Source organism: Schistocerca serialis, chromosome 3 (assembly GCF_023864345.2).
Source record: "Schistocerca serialis cubense isolate TAMUIC-IGC-003099 chromosome 3, iqSchSeri2.2, whole genome shotgun sequence".
NCBI lineage: Eukaryota > Metazoa > Arthropoda > Insecta > Orthoptera > Acrididae > Schistocerca > Schistocerca serialis.
The window spans coordinates 441263979-441279905 of record NC_064640.1 but is presented as its reverse complement, the minus strand read 5'-3'; the positions used below and the strand labels follow the sequence as shown (position 1 = coordinate 441279905).

General features: G+C 38.9%; 1 protein-coding gene across 2 annotated transcripts in view; it reads right to left on the bottom strand.

The window, feature by feature from the left end:
• Nucleotides 1–15927, bottom strand: part of LOC126470335 (alpha-1,3-mannosyl-glycoprotein 2-beta-N-acetylglucosaminyltransferase) — a 92279-nt gene that overhangs the window by 65784 nt on the left and 10568 nt on the right. For both annotated transcript variants that reach the window (XM_050098123.1, XM_050098122.1), the window contains exons 4-6: nt 12186–12271; nt 10277–10504; nt 9896–10034 (exon numbers count right to left, since the gene is read on the bottom strand). In XM_050098123.1, the coding sequence (XP_049954080.1) occupies nt 9896–10034; nt 10277–10504; nt 12186–12271 (453 nt within the window). The remainder of the gene's footprint in view (nt 1–9895; nt 10035–10276; nt 10505–12185; nt 12272–15927) is intronic.

Sequence of the window (15927 nt, the reverse complement as noted above, 5' to 3'; positions counted from 1 at the left end):
TAGAAGGCATTGTGCATTAGCACATTTTGCCAACTATTTATCAGGTCCTGGTTATCAGTTATGAGCTACCTAGTACGAAGAAAGTTTGCACACAAGGTCACTTATGTATGTTTAGGGGATTTGACTTCAAATTCATTAGCAGCCCTTTTAAAGCAATCTGAGATGAATGTGTTTAAAACTGGTAAAACTAAAAGCTCATAAACTACAAACTCACTTAGAACTGCAAACTTACACTCCTCCATTTTCCACACACCCACCTAACCACTTATACCCAATCACACAGAATGTAAAACTGTCAATTTTAAAATACATTGTTAACATCCTAATTGTACTGTAGAATAACAGGAAAAATAGTAAAGCACAAACAAGGACTGTGTGGTTTTTTAGTGTTATTTCTTTTTAAGGAAGCAAACTCCTGGATGAGGTAGTTACCCTGACAACACATTAAAACCTTCTCCCACATAATTTAAGGAGCAAGTCAAACACTTAATGAAATTTTAAATGTCTTACCATGTTCCTCTCATCATTCACTAAAATAGAGGACAGATCAGTTTGTAAACTAGCCTTTGTTCACTTGTTTCAATATAAAATACATTTATAGAAGATGGCATACTGAAATCTGTACAGCACAAGTATTACACAATGGTGGGTCCTCTCACCAGAGGAGGAAACCATGTGCTACATGCCAATCTGTTGTCAATTGAACAGGACTTCATCACACTTCAGTGGAACAGGAGGTGGTACACCATAGCCAAATAGCTGATTTTCCCAGCCACAGTTTATTTTCGGTCTTCCCACTAACATAAGGCTATAGCATGCAGGGTGTACAGCACTGTGGCTAGCACATCCACTAACTCATTTCCTAAATTCCCAAGTGCCCCTGGTACCCATCAGACTGACAGCCAATTCCAGGCTTTGTAAGTGGAGGAAAGAGGCATTATTCTTTGTACCATAATTTCTTGAGAGTAAAGGAATATGTTTTCACCACTGCCTAAGAAGAAAACAGACATCAGTCTCCTCTTGAAAGATTGAGATATTTGTACTGAGACAGGTGCAATCCCATTTTTTGTTTTGCAGATTTTGTTTGTGATCCCTGCCATGTTGCGTGAGGCGTGCTTTTAGCAAGACAGCCATTGACGCTTCAAAAAGGCAACCATAAAATTGGTGTCCGCCACAGGATCAATATTACTCCCCTTCATACCTACAAAATTCCATGATATTCTAAAATAAATTACAGAAGCAAATATCTGCTACATTAATCATCCTTTTAAACTGCTTTTAACGACTAGATAACAGAACAATTGATGCTGTACGATGCAATATAAGCCTAGCCCACTCTTTTGCCTGCTCTATACCGCCTGTAGTCTAATACTTTATTGTTATTGTGGCAGACATCATTTCCACGATACCCATACATTAAATACATGTAAAATTTTCCACAAGGTTCACTTTGTTGCCACATTTCTATAAGCCTCGACCACTACCTCAAATATTTGTGCCAATAACCTCATCATCTGAATACAGTTTCAGAATGGTAGATGATGATTTGTTCAATTTACATTTCAGCTGTTTTCTAAAATTGCAAACTGCATGAAGACTGAAATTGCTACGCAAAGGCAACAGAAACAGGTTTCTGTGCAATTGAAGGGATCAAGGTACAATAATGAGAAATGTTAAGACAGTAAATATGCTAGAAACGACTGAGATAAACACAGACAATTAGCTTGGTGGAAGTCAAAGTATTATACTACATCATTGCAGATACTTCTTTAAGGAATGGTGTAACGAATAACAAGTTTCCAGGATGATTTACAATAAACATTAGCAATGGACATAAAGATGGCAAACTGTGAACAAATGTAGATTCTAAATGGCTGCACATTGTGACCATTTCTGACATGCTGCATTCTTGTCGATGAAAAAGTAATGTCAGTAGTATGGAGCATACGATGTGGTGCTTCTCTGTGGCAACTGATCTCTCTCATTCCACAGAGGACGCTTATAGTATTTATTTCTCAGCACAGTACTACTATAGAGTAAAGACCTCTTACCGACTTTGAAGATAGGGCTATGTCTTATTTTTATTCGTCTTCCACAGAATCATTTTCCTTCTTGCCCATTAAAAACATCAGAGCAGGAACTATATAATCAACAGGCTTCATATATTTTGTAGTACCCCTTCTATAGAAACTACCCTTTCCACATTGAAAGGGAGGCATCATTCAGCCAGTTGTTAGTTTGAATGCTAAAATAGTTTATTAGGAATGGTTTTCTCTTCTCTTGATGTATGAACCCTATTATCTAATGTGTTATGTAAAGATATAGGGTTTAAGATGGTGTCTGAACAACAATCAACTTAGCACGCATCGCACATAAAGTTATCAGAGGTTAGTCACATAAAGAGGCATAAATAAATCCTGGACGTGACTGGGAATGATACGTATGGCTTTAGAACTTTTAGGCTCACACACCTGTAGTGTCAGTCTTCTCCAATGCATGTTTAGAACTTGTCATTTGTGAGCCGTAACCAAGAGCTCAAGCTGCTCCTATCAGTTTTTTCAAAGCTGTTGCTCAGTTACTATAAAGACTGTGGTACTCTGAGGAATGAGGAAAAGATTGGAAGTGCAATTTTTCTTGAAGGCTGGCAATGGAAAAGCACCTCAAGGGAATCCTACCAAGAGACATACCTATCATCCAGAGTTCTTAGGAGGTTCCTTGAGCTTTCAAACATCAGCCCTGCTGAAAAGTTAGAGTTCCACCCTTGTGGGTCTATCGTGTAGCCTCCATTGTTCATTGCTTTCCTGGGGTTAGCCAGTACTGCAAATGTGTTGGTAGTGGCTCAATTGCTGCCTGTAATTTTGGTACGGTGCATGTGTGGCAGACAGTAACCATCACTGTACAAGGATATATGCTGACCTGTTGGAAGATAGGTGACAGAAGACTGAAGAAGAACAACAATGAGTGACCTCAGACAGCTACTCGTCTAACTTCTTGTGTTTTTAGCTGTTCAGTCTCACCTCATCTGTACCTTTTTTTTTCTTTATTGTGTGTCACTGGTCAGAAGTAATATACTATTCTGCCAATGATGGAAGCTGTTACTTGTTGTTCAGGCTTCTTACTTCTTCTCAGTTTATCAATAATTCCTCTTCCACTATGAGAGTTCATTGTATTTTCATTGAGTGTAAAAATAGAGGGGGCACCATAGGTGGCTTTGTAAGTTCTCAGGAGTGAAATATATCATCTGAGACAGTGAACATGAGCTGCATTCAGTGCTGTTTCAATCAACACAACACTACAGGAGGTATATAGCAGGCAAAAGAGTGGGCTAGGTGGCTAGGCTTGTATTGCAACACACAGCATCAATTGCTCTGTTATCTACTCACTAAAAGCAGTTCAAAAGGATGAGTAATGTAGCAAATATTTGCTTCTGTAATTTATTTTAGAACATCATGGTATTTTATAGGTATGAAGGGGAGTAATATTGATCCTGCTGGCAGACACCAATTTTATGGTTGCCTGTTTGAAGGGTTTATGGCTGTCTTGCTAAAAGCAGGCCTCACACGACACGGCAGGGATCACAAACAAAATCTGCAAAATAAGGTTGCACCTGTCTCAGTACATGGGTTTTACTGGGAGACACCTGCATCAGCACAACAATATTCATACATACATAGAATTATCAGAATCATTTATATTTCTAGGAACATTTGACAGTCACTTTTTTGGTTAAAATTACATTATGACACTGCAGACTTGTAATCCAGAAATGCTATAAAATTTCTTGTAGCTGTTATGCAAAATTCTTCCATTTAGAAAGGGACAAGTGGATCTCTAACATGACTAGATGACTGGGCTCATGCATTCCAAGAGCCTTTTCGGCAGAGTCTACTATTTGTGTGCCACAGTGGATACATAAATTGGAGTTTAATTAACTGTAGAGTACATACAATAAGAACCTACAACCATTTTAGAAAGTGTTCTTCACACTGTTTTCAAAAGATGTGCAATAAACCTCTGCACAGTTTTATTCCCAGGGTAAAATATTGTAAACCAGCACAGCACATTATATGAGCATTGCTCTTAAGTATATAACATGGAGCGTTGTAATTTGGTAAAATTAACAAGAGCTACCTGTCTACAGATTTACCTCATGGAAGGTAAAGTGAACACACTGTATCCCTATATGCAATACACATTGCAATAAAATGACAATTTTACAGTCTCAGTATCATTCATGGATGCTGAATGGAAAGTACGGCACTCAGTATAGCTCCACATATGCCACATCTCCTCTCAACTTTACTGTTACAATTTTTAAGTGAGATGTATGTATGAAATGTATGAAAATGCAATACGTTTCTTGACTTGCCATGCAATTGGACCTCTCAATACTAACAATAAGCTTTTTTTATGATACACACCTTTCTTTAGCTTGACTCATTCTGACTGACTAGACCTGTGAGCTTTACAGCTCCTCTTAGATATTTCCCTCTCTCTCTCTCTCTCTCTCTCTCTCTCTCTCTCTCTTTAACCTAACTCATTGCCAGACACATGTAAATAATTTAGAAATAAAAAAAAAAACATCTCACTAAACAGTAGAAGTGTCAAGTCACTGACAGGCACATGGTTAGGGGAGGAAAGAGGCAAGGAGTGAGGGGGGGTGGGGGGGGGGGGTGGGAAGCATGGCTGATGGCTTGGAATGAGGCGGCAGGTGCATAAGAAGACACAAGGTTACTGGAACTGGTGTGTTCATGCAATCTACACTGACGATGACATGGTGGAGTCGATTGGAAACTGGTGACCAAACAGAGGAAGGGGAGAGTGTTGGGAGAGTGTGTCTGTGCAGGATGCTAGCGGAGAATAAGACCAGGATGACTGAGGGAATGACGGATGTGTTGTAGGTATAACACCTATCTTTGTAGCTCAGAAACGCTGGTGCTGGGGGAGGGGGGATTCAGAAGGCATAGGTTGTGAGGCACCCACTAAAACTGAGCGAGCTACATCTTCCTGGTGACCATTCATTCTGGTGAATAGGTGGTTGGTGGTCATGCCCACACAAAATGCTGTGAAGAAAGTGCAGCAGATCTGGTATACATCATGGCTGCTTTCACAGGTGGACCTGCCTCTGATGGGATAGGATAAACCTATGACGGGACAAGAGTAGGATGTGCTAGTTGCATAAATCTGTCGAGTCTTTCACCTGGGTCCTCCACAGGCATATGACCCCTGTGGCAAAGGGTTGGAAGTGGAAGTGGCATATGGATGGACTATGGTGGTGTGTAGGATAGGCTGGTGGTAGAATACCACTTTAGCAGAGGTAGGGTGCCCCTCATTTCTGATTTCTGGGCACAATGATAGATAGTCAAAACATGGTAAAGGACATGGTTCAGTGGCTTCAGTCCAGAATGATACTGGGTGATGAGACCGGGAGGAGGGGGGTGGGAGGGCAGGATCCTCTGCAGCTGGTTCTTTGGGGTGATGAAAGGATTAGGGGTGTGTTAGGATATGGTGCATGAAATCTGTTTGCAGGCTAGGTTCGAGAGATAGTGCCTCTATGTGATGGCCTTTGTGAGTCCTTTCACATACTGGGCAAGGGAATTCTTGTCATTGCAGGTAGACCATCCACAGGTGGCCAGGTTGTATGGGAGTAATTTTTTGGTGTGGAAGGGATGACAGCTGTCAAAATGTACTTACTGATGGTAATTAGTGGACTTTATATTGACAGAGGTATGGATGGAGACATCAGAGAGGTGGAGGTCGACAGCCAGGAAGGTCATGTGAAGTGTATGGGAGAAATGCTGTTGAAGCTGTGGAAGAGTGAAGATTGGTTAAGTTATGTTGACACATACAAGCATTACAGCACGATCATCATACTATCACACATTTGCTGCAACAGATGTTGTAGCAGCAGTATGGACTGCTTTTACTCTAGTGGAGTTTCCAGCAAGACTGGAAGAGGAAAATCTCAAATCTGCAAGCTGTATATAGCTAAAGGAACACCTCCAGCCATGTTACAAATACATGACAAAATTTATACTCTGTACCTGGATCAGAATAACAAAGTGATTGACAACAAAGTACAAGTGAGTGTGGAAAGGGGCGATGTTGTCAGTTAGCCAGTGCAATTGCCCGCAGTATGGCAACAGTCAGCTGATGCAATAGGACATACTGCCTCCAGCACATAAATCCCCAGGGTTTGCGCAGAGTTTTCTGCTCACACTAAACAGTAGTACAGACTTCTGGCACAAAGATGTGATGTGACATTCACATTAAAACTGTAAGTGATAAGACAGTTGTGAATGGTCAACATAATGAAAACTAATAAAGTAGTACGTATATGCTACTAGCAGTATATGAACATATTAACAGCAATGCAATGCAATAAAGGATTATTTTCATATAGTATGAGAACACGGAGAAAAACATTCCACCTGGAATGTTTTTGGCACTGATATGAATTAATTCACATTTTAAACAGATCTGCAGAGAATTTTTGTTCATAAGGCATTTTCAAGTAGTTTTTAGTGTGTACTTTGTTCAAATAAATAAACTGGAAAACCAAACTGCCCTAAAATTTTTTTTTTTTTTTTTTTTTTTACCCTGCTGAAACTTATCCAAAGCTGGCGAAATATAATAGAAAGTGTGATGCTTCATTTTCAACAGTTCAGAAATAGGTAGCTGAATTGAAATATAGATGCATTTCCCTTATCGGAAGAAAGAAAGGTTAGGGTCTAATGTTCGACTGAAGATGTCATTGGAGACAGTACAAGCATCAACTTGGGAAGGATAAGAAGGAAATTGGATGTGTCCTGTCAAAGGAACCATCCTGGCATTTCCCTTAAACAATATAGGGAAATCATGGAAAATCAAAATCTAGATGGCCAGACAGGCATTTGAATCGCTGTCCTGAATGTGAGCCCAGCTAGATTTATTATGTGGCTTAGAAGGGAACTGTGTCATCTACATGTTTGTTAGCATTTAAGAAGAAAGGAGAAAATTCTTAAGTCAAATACAAAGAAGGAAGAAATTGCAAAGTGGCTTGAAGAGAAACTTGTTTCAAGCTTGGGTTGCTATGCAAAGTCAGAGTTGGAGGAAGTCATGCGCACTTTTACAATAAATTTGAACCTGACAGCATAGTAACAGAAATGGGCCATGAATAAGTGTCCAAGGAATAGAAAAGCAACTGAAATCACTCAACAGAGGAAAGTCCACTGGACCTGACGGGATACCAATTCGATTCTACACAGAGTACGCGAAAGAACTTGCCCCCCATTCTAACAGCCGTGTACCTCAAGTCTCTAGAGGAACGTAAGGTTCCAAATGATTGGAAAAAGAGCACAGGTAGTCCCAGTCTTCAAGAAGTGTCGTCGAGCAGATGTGCAAAACTATAGACCTATATCTCTGACGTCGATCTGTTGTAGAATATTAGAACATGTTTTTTGCTCGCATATCATGTCGTTTTTGGAAACCCAGAATCTACTCTGTAGGAATCAACATGGATTCCAGAAACAGCGATCGTGTGAGACCCAACTCGCTTTATTTGTTCATGAGACCCAGAAAATATTAGATACATGCTCCCAGGTAGATGCTATTTTCCTTGGCTTCTGGAAGGCGTTCGATACAGTTCCGCACTGTCGCCTGATAAACAAAGTAAGAGCCTACAGAATATCAGACCAGCTGTGTGGCTGGATTGAAGAGTTTTTAGCAAACAGAACACAGCATGTTGTAATCAATGGAGAGACGTCTACAGACGTTAAAGTAACCTCTGGCGTGCCACAGGGGAGTGTTATAGGACCATTGCTTTTCACAATATATATAAATGATCTAGTAGATAGTGTCGGAAGTTCCATGCGGCTTTTCGCGGATGATGCTGTAGTATACAGAGAAGTTGCAGCATTAGAAAATTGTAGCGAAATGCAGGAAGATCTGCAGCGGATAGGCACTTGGTGCAGGGAGTGGCAACTGACCCTTAACATAGACAAATGTAATGTATTGTGAATACATAGAAAGAAGGATCCTTTATTGTATGATTATATGATAGCGGAACGAACACTGGTAGCAGTTATTTCTGTAAAATATCTGGGAGTATGCGTGCGGAACGATTTGAAGTGCAATGATCATATAAAATTAATTGTTGGTAAGGCGGGTACCAGGTTGAGATTCATTGGGAGAGTCCTTAGAAAATGTAGTCCATCAACAAAGGAGGTGGCTTACAAAACACTTGTTCAACCTATACTTGACTGTTGCTCATCAGTGTGGGATCCGTACCATATCGGGTTGACGGAGGAGATAGAAGAAGATCCAAAGAAGAGCGGCGCGTTTCGTCACAGGGTTATTTGGTAACCGTGAAAGTGTTACGGAGATGTTTAGCAAACTCAAGTGGCAGACTCTGCAAGAGAGGCGCTCTGCATCGCGGTGTAGCTTGCTCGCCAGGTTTCGAGAGGGTGCGTTTCTGGATGAGGTATCGAATATATTGCTTCCCCCTACTTATACCTCCCGAGGAGACCACGAATGTAAAATTAGAGAGATTAGAGCGCGCATGGAGGCTTTCAGACAGTCGTTCTTCCCGCGAACCATACGCGACTGGAACAGGAAAGGGAGGTAATGACAGTGGCACGTAAAGTGTCCTCCGCCACACACCGTTGGGTGGCTTGCGGAGTATAAATGTAGATGTAGATGTACGAGGTTTCCCCCCTCATCACTGTCAATATTGTCCAACAGAAAATTTATGATCCAGAAATTGTACATCAAAATGAAAGATGTGCTGAATTTACTTGAGAAAGCTACTGATTACATTGTGGTGGAAGACTGGATGAAGTATGTATGCCAAGCTGGGGAAAAAAAAAAAAGAAACACCTTTCTGAATGAAGGTATCTGAGAAAAGCTAATTAAAAGCTTTCTCACTGCTTCAAACGGTTTCTCAGATACCAGGCCTACAGAACATGACAATTAAACAGCAATAAATTGCATAAAATGTTATATTTCATATTTATTTCCCTCCCCAAAGCTGTTAACTCCCCCCCCCCCCCACCCAAAAGCAATACCTCCAGGTGATTTCACAGCCATAATAATGTTTAAATAAATGATTGTTTACTTCCAGCTATAAAATATTTATTGCAATGTGCTATCTTCTGAATTTGGGTATCATATAATTTTCAAGTGACTGCTTTGTAATGCATTGTGCATACATGTGACAGACAGCAGTGTCTAATGGAACAGTTTGCCAGGTTCAGCTTGACACACACAGGCCGACAGCTTCCTACTTCTGGAGACTAAGGTGTAAAGCGAGAATACCAGTAGGGAAAAAAAAAAAAAAAAAAAAACAACCAGGAGGTACCTACACCTGCTCCTCCGGGCATCACCTTTACTGCTCCCTCGTACAGCCTGTACACTTTTTTGACGGATTCATCTGATACTGATATCCATTGTTAGTGAAGACACAGAGACCGACAAAACGATAAAAATTATCAAACTATTCCAGACTCATAGCAGACCATTCTCTGACAAACACCTGAGAGGTATAAATATCAAACACAATCATTTATTTCTGTTTAGCACTGGGTTCACACTATCTGTGTCCTTGCGAGTGCTAATAGTGATATGCATGAAAAAGTTCAAGAGGAATTATGTAGCTCAAAAATAAACTTAATATACAGATCAGATATGGTGGAAATGTTTTGCATTCACACTACAGTGGCTGTGACGATGTGCTTTCAGTAAAAATAACAAATGCAGTTTTTAGTTATGCCTTAGTTATTTATCCAGTTGAAGCTGCAGTCAAGTCCCACAATATACTCTTTTGTCCACAGACTGTAAAGAACACAAACTACATTGAACATTGCAAAAGAAGAAAAGACAGAAAAAAAAGAAGGTGAGTAATAATGCAATATGTTACCTTCCACAATGATGACTGTGTTGAACCCAAATCTGAAAAATGTTTCGTTTAGAGCCCAACCGTAATGCCGTGCTATGTTGAAATAACCTCGAAACTTTTTCTCCTTTGGAGGTACTTCAATCTCTGACTGATCAGGTTGCTAAGATAAAGTTGAACAAAACTTTAAATTAACTGGCCAGTGTGTTTAGTCAACAACACAATACAATAATACACCAACACTGACACTTTTCAACAAAGATGGAATGCCAAATAAAAGGGTAAATACTAATAAAAGGTACATACATTTGTTTCCGAAGATTTTTTACAATTTGAATAACATAATGAGATATTAAATATTGTATATAATAATCAGCACACAACAAAGATGAGAAAGTAATTTACCTCTATATGAAAAACTTCATTGCTATATGAATCAATAACATCAGCTGTGGCTTTATGGCGACAATCTTGGCTCACAATGATAGGAAACTGATGGCGTGATGGACGGTAACGCACCAACTGATCAATACACTTGCTGACGGTAATACGATTGCACGCAAACACAACTATAGCAATGACAGGGCCACCATTTGGTAGTTTCTGTTGCGCAATATCTTTCAACTGTTCAACCTAGAACAGCAACGGAGTTAGCCTTATTCAGTCAAGTTAGATCTTAATATAAAAGAAATATGTAACTAAAGCTTTTCCATGCAGGCAGACATACAATTCTAAATTGTGAAGCTCACAAACAGATAATTATTATATGAATTATTAAACCATGCATTACGTGCACTGTACCATTTCCACTACAGGACGCGTAAAATAAGATTCTTCATTAGGAAAGTACAAACTACTTTACAAGTATCATGCAGACAGAAATGAGAAGACAGATTTAGTAACAATCATCAAATGCTTAACATTCTGTGCATATCCAAAGGTATAATTATCATTAAGCTAAGCTCTCTGTATAGAAACCATAACACTGATGTTAAAAATATGAAAAATAATGATGCAACTGTGAAAAACCCTGAAACAGGTCAGTTATTTTGGGATGACATTATTTTTGGCACATATTTTAAATGAACAGCTGTATGCTCATTACAGATAGCTGATAGAAGATTAAAATTATGTGGTATACTTTCTATTTATTTACCACTAGTCTACTTTACACACACCTTGTTACAAAGTGTAAGTCATTTCCTTCCCAACTACAGCTATACAAAATGCTTGCCAAAGTTTTCAATTTCTTGTCAATAACAAAATTCCTCAAATAATTAAAGAAAAATTATGTCCTGAATATATTACAATAGCCCACACAGAAATTCGTCATGACACTCAATTGGTCTTTTATGTAAAACTTTGTTCTGTCATTTCACTTAAAAAGAGTTTTAGATAGGGATCAAGTTGAAATAAAACTTGTCCAACATATGCATTTGACACGTTTATACACCACAAGCCAATTCCCAGCATACAATTAAAGGTACCTGGTACCAGCATCATTTGGTCACCTCTTTGTTTCGTTCATGAATGGTGTACGATAAAATTATAAAATGATTCTCTCTGTGTCTTTGTCTTTCCAGTGTGCATGTTTAATGATTCCATACCAGTTCCACATGACAAAATATCACATACATTTTAATTACAACATGCTATTTATAACGACATACTTCATTATAACTTTGTCACATGTATGATTCAACACCATATAAGAAAATGTTCTGCTTCTTATGCAATTACATAAAGGGCTCACAGAAACTGGAAAACATAACATGCCTCAACTTCGAATAACGAGCCAGTCATTGTTGCAAATAATTTTTGGATATTATATAAGAGAGAGAATCTCTGTCTCTGTCATCTAGGAGAAAGACACCAGTCTTGTCAGTAAAAGGAGAGTTTAAGCTTTTAACTATCACATTACTAGCTTCTTTTTCATCCAAAGTTAGAGTGAATACACAATTTTGACTTCAAATTGATTTTACAACAGATCAAATATTTTTCAATTTTTTTTAACCATTCACAGGTCAGAATTGCAGTTTAAATCACATTAGTGGCTTATCACTAACGTTTGTTCCATAATTAGTATAGTTTTGTTCAGAAAACTGAAAGAATTCATTATAATAAAATGAAACATGACCTACAAAATTCAATTGCTTGCTTCGCAACTAATTTAGAAAAAAATGGACTATGTAGCAAAAACTATTAACTTCATATAAAAGAAGACTACTGATGAAAAACTAGTAAATTAACATACACAAGATACCTAGAATCTGAATCCGTGTTCTAAAATCACCTGTGCCAATGTGAAACCAACCTTGCTATTCTTCTGTCGACTTCCCAGGACTTCATTCTGAGCTTCATTCCCAACAAGTGAGTTTTCTCCAATGTGGTTGTTTGCAGCTAAAAAATTACGACATTTTTATATATTGCTGAGATAAAGAGACACTTCTTCAGTAACTTATGAAAGAAGCACAAATATGACGAGTGATTTATTGTGTTGCTTCATTATAAAATTTTAATTCCAGGCAAGAGTGGGCCCATGACAGTGCAATAAAAACTGCCCTCTTATGCCACTACGATTCACAAAAATGTGTAATTCTATGCAATGTGGGTTTATGCCCATATTTAAAATGGCATTGTGTTATGTAATAAAATGCACATGGCATGCAATTATCATTATTGTTTCAGGAAGCAGCCGTATGCTACAAAAAACAGAAATAAATAGCACCATTGATGGAAGTCTGGACCTTTACATGTTTTACATACTGTGTAAAGTTTTCAGGGTAATGTAAAAATTATAGGTGCATTTCAAGACAGACAAAAAAATGTAAACAGAGTTCAAAAATTGAAAACAAAACACAAAAACAGTATAAGCATGTACTGATTGCTACAAATTTTGAGTATATTGTTATTAGCATCACGTTGTGCCAAACCATCACAACTCAACTGGTGATATTGCAATCTGCTTTTATCACTGGTACGTAACAGATAATGGAATACAGGACTATTACAAATGATTGAAGCGATTTCATAAAATCACTGTAGCTCCATTCATTGACATATGGTCACGAAACACTACAGATACGTAGAAAAACTCAAAGTTTTGTTCGGCTGAAGCCACACTTCAGGTTTCTGCCGCCAGAGCGCTCGAGAGCGCAGTGAGACAAAATGGCGACAGGAGCCGAGAAAGCGTATGTCGTGCTTGAAATGCACTCACATCAGTCAGTCATAACAGTGCAACGACACTTCAGGACGAAGTTCAACAAAGATCCACCAACTGCTAACTCCATTCGGCAATGGTATGCACAGTTTAAAGCTTCTGGATGCCTCTGTAAGGGGAAATCAACGGGTCAGCCTGCAGTGAGCGAAGAAATGGTTGAACGCGTGCGGGCAAGTTTCACGCGTAGCCCGCGGAAGTCGACGAATAAAGCAAGCAGCAGGGAGCTAAACATACCACAGCCAACGGTTTGGAAAATCTTATGGAAAAGGCTAAAGGAGAAGCCTTACCGTTTACAATTGCTACAAGCCCTGACACCCGATGGCAAAGTCAAACGCTTTGAATTTTCAGTGCGGTTGCAACAGCTCATGGAAGAGGATGCGTTCAGTGCGAAACTTGTTTTCAGTGATGAAGCAACATTTTTTCGTAATGGTGAAGTGAACAAACACAATGTGCGAATCTGGGCGGTAGAGAATCCTCATGCAATCGTGCAGCAAATTCGCAATTCACCAAAAGTTAACGTGTTTTGTGCAATCTCACGGTTTAAAGTTTACGGCCCCTTTTTCTTCTGGGAAAAAAATGTTACAGGACACGTGTATCTGAACATGCTGGAAAATTGGCTCATGCCACAACTGGAGACCGACAGCGCCGACTTCACCTTTCAACAGGATGGTGCTCCACTGCACTTCCATCATGATGTTCGGCATTTCTTAAACAGGAGATTGGAAAACCGATGGATAAGGTGTGGTGGAGATCATGATCAGCAATTCATGTCATGGCCTCCACGCTCTCCCGATTTAACCCCATGCGATTTCTTTGTGTGGGGTTATGTGAAAGATTCAGTGTTTAAACCTCCTCTACCAAGAAACATGCCAGAACTGCGAGCTCGCGTCAACGATGCTTTCGAACTCATTGATGGGGACATGCTGCGCCGAGTGTGGGAGGAACTTGATTATCGGCTTGATGTCTGCCAAATCACTAAAGGGGCACATATCGAACATTTGTGAATGCCTAAAAAGCTTTTTGAGTTTTTGTATGTGTGTGCAAAGCATTGTGAAAATATCTCAAATAATAAAGTTTTTGTAGAGCTGTGAAATCGCTTCAATCATTTGTAATAACCCTGTAGTATATTACAGAGTAGAATGACAGTCAGTGCTACAATAGGGAGGGAGTCTACCAGAGAGAAATAACTTGGTAGAATCTACATTTATGATTTCAACTATGATTAAGGGCCACCAAGATGTTAGAGACACAACAAACTTGGACAGGTGTGGAGAGTCAATTAAATGCTTATCCTTGTGCTGTTGATAAACTACAGCATCAATTTCTAAACATAGGGTTGGCATCCGAAAAGTTCAGCCAATGTCTACGACATTAACCAGTGACTAATATTTGCTGTTATGTGGTTTTAATCGTGATCTGCTCTTGTTACAAGAAGTCTGATGGATTGTATCACCGAGTACTCTACTTAGAAGACATGCTTATAAGACAGCCACGTGTGCATCACTCATCACAGGAAGCAGTATTTGCAGTTGTATGTCAACAATTCCACTCAACTGTGCATCAATGGAGAGGACCATTCACTATACAAATGAGTCTAACTTCTAACTGTGAAATGACAATATTTGTGTTTCAGTTTGACTAGAAGCAATATTTTATTATCACCCATCCAATATCTGTGATACAGATTTCTTCACGTGAGATATTGTCTGTGTAAGGGAAGCAAGTAGATGCAAAAACATCCACTTCTTTCCACGTGTAACTGTGACAAGGCAGTTGTATGCAAATAACAACTGTCATGCTTATGTTGATATTTATGCCAGTACAATAACTAATAAATTTATGACACTTGAGCAACAGGGCACATCTTGTGAACTCATATCTTCAACAATGAACAATTCTGTGCACGAAGTAGCCAACTCAATAATCTGACCCAAATTCTATTAAGTTTGGGGAGTTCTTTGGTGGTATTTTGTTGCTCACACACTCCTCATTAGCTCATTGTCATACTAAGAGTGGCCTGCAGGATGAGTGACACCCATTTCTCATAAAATTTTAATCCCAGGCAAGAGTGGGCCCACGACAGTACAATAAAAACTGCTCTCTTATGCCACTACCATTGATGCCAGCTTCTTAGTATTTGCTGCTCATGGTAATGGTAAACAACCCCCCCCCCCAAAAAAAAAAAAAAAAAATCCCCTACTGATACTGTTAGTTTTTTTTATAAAACAAACATATCCATCTGTAAATTTCAAACATTTTTTAAGTTCAAACATATTTTCTTTGTTTTGGAAACTGCTTTCACATTTTATTTATGCTGTATTTTGAGTTCAAGAGTGATACTTTTAAAATGTTCAATACAACAACTTCACAAGTTATTATTCATGGTATTTTCCCTTGATTTATGAAAACCAATGTCCAACTAGATAATGGTTTGGATGTTTGGTTAACAGCCATCTGCAGCCTGTAAAACCTTGGCAACAGGGTAGATGTCCACATACCAAGTACCTTTAAAAATGCTTCACTGAATAAGCAGGTATTAGAAGAAACCAAGCTACCACTCTTCTTTTGTTAGTGTGGAAGTTTAGCAGCTAGATTACGAATTTAAAATAAGTTCTATGAACACTTTTCCAAGCTTACATTCAAACCCTGTAGCTCTTTTTTTCTATTCCCGTTCATATTTTTGGATATAAAAAAGAAGCATGTCAAACAACACTCAAGAAAGCCTCTCAAAAATGCCGCAAGCAAATGGATATAAGGCAATGTAAATGGAAACAAATGAGATTCTCAGATTGGACCAGTTACCCTGATCAAGAAGTCCTGAATATTAACAAAACAG